This window comes from Triticum aestivum, chromosome 2A (assembly GCF_018294505.1).
Source record: "Triticum aestivum cultivar Chinese Spring chromosome 2A, IWGSC CS RefSeq v2.1, whole genome shotgun sequence".
NCBI lineage: Eukaryota > Viridiplantae > Streptophyta > Magnoliopsida > Poales > Poaceae > Triticum > Triticum aestivum.
Window position 1 is genome coordinate 472,994,704 of NC_057797.1, and position 4,025 is coordinate 472,998,728.

The 4,025-nt window shown below is 47.3% G+C and overlaps 1 protein-coding gene across 1 annotated transcript; it reads left to right on the top strand.

Moving 5' to 3' along the window:
- Positions 1-1,502: 1,502 nt before the first annotated feature.
- Positions 1,503-3,811, top strand: LOC123189030 (uncharacterized protein At3g27210). The gene is made up of 3 exons (XM_044601351.1): positions 1,503-1,957; positions 3,031-3,114; positions 3,208-3,811. The coding sequence occupies exons 1-3, from the start codon at positions 1,816-1,818 to the stop codon at positions 3,537-3,539; spliced, it is 558 nt and encodes a 185-aa protein (XP_044457286.1). The 5' UTR covers positions 1,503-1,815; the 3' UTR covers positions 3,540-3,811.
- The last annotated feature ends 214 nt before the right edge of the window (positions 3,812-4,025 follow it).

A 4,025-nucleotide genomic window follows, 5' to 3' on the forward strand; every position in this document is an offset into this window, starting at 1 on the left:
TCACCTTTGCCAGCCTCATGGAAAGGAACTTGGAGATTAGCTTTGCCATCGAATGAATCAGGCTAATCGGGCAATGCAATTTCAAGTGCTCATATTGAATTATACGCTGATGCTCTCATCCATGAGATCCTAGCGGTAAAGACTGACGCCGAGAGGATAAAGATGGGGAATTTGAACGCAAATAAACATGAGACATATCATGGCCCGCGGTGTGGGCATCCGGACGTGACGATAATGCTGCATCTTTGCGCGTACTCACATCACATGGTGGCGTTGAAAAGGCAGCAGGACTGCTGAAATGTGGGAGCTGGAGCTGTTGGGTGAATTCACAAGTCACAGCTGCGAAGCCGAAAAAGAGTTGAAGGGGCTTGAAATTATTGTTAGTGGCGTAGTGCTGTCCCAGTAGCGCCCTACGTAGACGTAGAGGGAGCCGCTATCAGTTTCTTGATATTGTTTCCCACACGTGTTTCTCCAATAGTATTAGGTAGGCGCAAGAACAAGTGTAGACGAGAGGAGCCTCCTGCCATTTCTATTCCACAATCAGTGATCATGCATGTGCATGCAGGCACGCATGACGACAATCAGAGAAGGAAATGGAGTGTTACGGGAATGATAAAAAAAGGGGAACAAAAGTGAAGTAAAAGCACACCAAATGTGCGTGTGGGGAGCATCACCTAAGGCACACACAAAGGATCGGCACCGGCGCGCAACGCACGCAAGCAGGCATCGAGCCATACGAAATAATTGGACAGGGTGAGGACGTGGGCATAGCCGAGTGGTTGGGGGCGCATGATTGTAAACCTAACGACCAAAGTTCGATCCACGTCGGGGACGAATTTCTGGAATTCTCATGAGGGATGCTTCTTCTATATCAATAAAACCGTGGGTGCTAGTGCCCATGGAGTTTCATTTTTTTGAGGACGTGGGCATAGCCCAGTGGTTGGGGGCGCATGATTGTAAACCTAACGACCAGAGTTCGATCCACGTCGGGTACGAATTTCTGGAATTCTCATGAGGGATGCTTCTTCTATATCAATAAAACCGTGGGTGCTAGTGCCCATGGAGTTTCATTTTTTGAGGACGTGGGCATAGCCCAGTGGTTGGGGGCGCATGATTGTAAACCTAACGACCAGAGTTCGATCCACGTCGGGGACGAATTTCTGGAATTCTCATGAGGGATGCTTCTTCTATATCAATAAAACCGTGGGTGCTAGTGCCCATGGAGTTTCATTTTTTTTTTAATAATTGGACAGGGTCGACCACCATAGTAGTATTTGGTAGTTAGCGCTCCTCCCAACTGGCATTCGTACGTACTGCTGTATGGAGTACGCGGCCGCCCGCTGTCAAATAATACCTGTTCAAATCCTTCCTTGGCCATGGCATGCCAAATCAGCCGGCTCGTAAGTGGGCCCCCACGTCCAGTCCCGTACTCTCGGAGGGAAGGGAAGCGCCACGCCAATGCCATTGGCATCCATCATCCCACCACGCCACGCGCACGCGCTACACACGGCGGCACGATCGCCCCCCTCCCCTACCGTACCGACTTCCCTTCCTTCCTCCTCGCACGCGCACACGCACGCGCCGCGGGACACCGGGACAGGACAACGCGTCCGTCCCTCCCGGAGCAACTTCCCCTGCCTGCCTCTCTCCCTCTCCTTCTTCCTCCCCTGCCTTCCAATGCTCAGTACAAAATCTCGACTACTTGCTTTTCTCTTACGCGCGCGCCGTCAGAAACTGCCTCCGCAGGAGGGAGGAGAGGAGGGGGTGTTGTGCCGTGGTCGATACTCTGAAGATTGATTCCGGTCCGCCGGCAACATGAGGTTCAGGATCCGGAAGAAGCCTGCGTCCGCGCCGCCGGACGCTTCTTCCACGGCCGCCGTGCCGGACACCGCGGCCGGCGGCGGCCGGGCGACGATCAGTATCGTCGCTAGCCCAGATCGCTACGGCACAGAGAATGGTACGTAGGTCATCTTCTGCGGAAACCGTTACTTTCTTCATTTCCGTTCAATCTTGGACCGACCACAAAGATTGATTCGATTCAAAGATTGATTCTTCTTCCTAGTGCTTCCCTTTTCTGTTTATAACTAATCAATCTTGGACCGACCACAAAGAATTTAGTGGGACGGCTGCTTGCTCCCACGAAATTAACTAAGTTATCCTGCCACACTCAGGGATTGGTTGGGTTGAGAATCAGAATTGAATTATGCTAACTGTATAGTCGGTTCTTGTCTCGTTCGGCGTTCGATTAGGATGATCAGGAAGATCAATGCAATCTGTACCTCCCATCAGATTTATTCATTCCTGCGCATGCTAGGTGCACCTACCATGCCATGTGGTAGCTAGGCAACATACCTCTGAATGCGATTGTGATGGGTCGCACTCACACAGTATCGGAGCTAATGCCTTTCGGACGGATGAGTCCTGTCCTGCTGCCATTTTCATCTCATGTCCTACTCTTTTGCTCCATCAGGTACTAGTACTATGCTGGCTTCTTGAAATCTACAACATACAGTAACATCAAACTAATGTTACCGTCAAAAGGCAAGGCATGATATGATCAATGGTCAAAGAAAGTTTCAACAGGAAGTCAAATAGAAGCTCCACAATCAAACTTTTCTCCATAAAAAATACTGCAAAGTTGATCATCAGGACACATTTTTTTTTCTATCTGAATACGAATAAAGCTAGCTTTCGCCTTTCACTTTTTCTGGCCAAACGTCTTAATCTGAAAAAGGCTAATTATTTGACTTGTTAAATATCATCGATCAGTGTTATTGCCTATAGGCCACAACAGTGGTTTCTCATGGTTTTATTTCGCGCTTCTTGTTCTTCCATGCCTCATCGTTAACTGAAGTTACAGTTAAACGACGAGACTACTACTGTAGTAGTTTGCTTCTAATGAAATGCTCCTTTGCTCTAGTAGTTTAATTGAATTAATGACAATTGGAAAAAAACTGGAGAAGATAATATTTTCAGTCCTAGGATCATAACATCAACCATTGATCCATTCACTACTGATTGTTACGCCAGGAGGAAGCAGAGATGAGTCGTTCTTCGAGGCAAGGCCGTGGTTAGACTCGGACAGTGAAGATGATTTCCAAAGCGTGAGAGGAGGTAAAACATCATATTTTCTTGTTTTTTTAATGAATGGTATGATTGGTGTCAACTTCTCACATCCTAACATCTCTGTTCATCCGGATCCTCAAGACTTCACTCCTTCAAGAGGTAGCACACCAGATCACCAGACGCAAACATCATTCGCAGCGCGGATATCTGCGGACATTCCTTCGCTGACAGAGAAGAAGCAGAGGCTCCTTGAGCTGCTTCAGGAAAAGCAGCAGTACGATGACGAGCATGATGCCACTACTGATGCCGGTAGCGAGACAGGGAACAACATTCATGCTGAAGAACATCTGAATCCTTCTGGGAAAGTAGAGAAAGCAAAGAAGCCAGCCAAGCCAGGTTGCTTCGCTTGCTCTGCTTGGAAGCTTAGCTTCAAGGGCTGCCGGAAGAAGAAGAAAGAGCAGAAGGATTTGTGAGTTAGTTCTCAGGTGTTGGATTTTGACTTCTTGAAAAATATTATCGCAAGAGAGCTGGTACATGTATATACCTTTTTGGGGGGTGAATGAAATACCGCAACTAGAAGAAGTATGAGGAGTGTGGAGTGGCCTGTTCAATAGTGGCATGAATAGTGAAACAATTATGCAGGGTAAAATATATAGCATACATGATTACTTCCTGTTTTGTCATTAGTGATTTCGTTGGATCTGAATAATTCTTCTGGACCATGAACTTAGAATTTTTCAAGCAAGGTTTATGGACCCCTCTTTTCTCCATGATTTCTCAGGCCAGGCCAGGTCACGTAATGTCCTTGTGATTTGTGGGCTAATTAGGTGGCATAATGTTGAAACTAACTGGGGACTGCACTCAAGTCCTTTCAACCAGTTTATGTGGCAAGTGATGTATGTTCTCTAAAGTTTTGACAACAGCTTTGATGGCCTCGACCTTTCAAACAAACTAGAATT

Bases quoted from the DNA above. Each gene is read 5' to 3' on its own strand.
- LOC123189030 (XM_044601351.1), top strand. From the start codon at position 1,816: ATGAGGTTCAGGATCCGGAAGAAGCCTGCGTCCGCGCCGCCGGACGCT. The intron at 1,958-3,030 runs GTACGTAGGTCA...TTGTTACGCCAG, and splicing joins TCGCTACGGCACAGAGAATG to GAGGAAGCAGAGATGAGTCG. The intron at 3,115-3,207 runs GTAAAACATCAT...CGGATCCTCAAG, and splicing joins TTTCCAAAGCGTGAGAGGAG to ACTTCACTCCTTCAAGAGGT.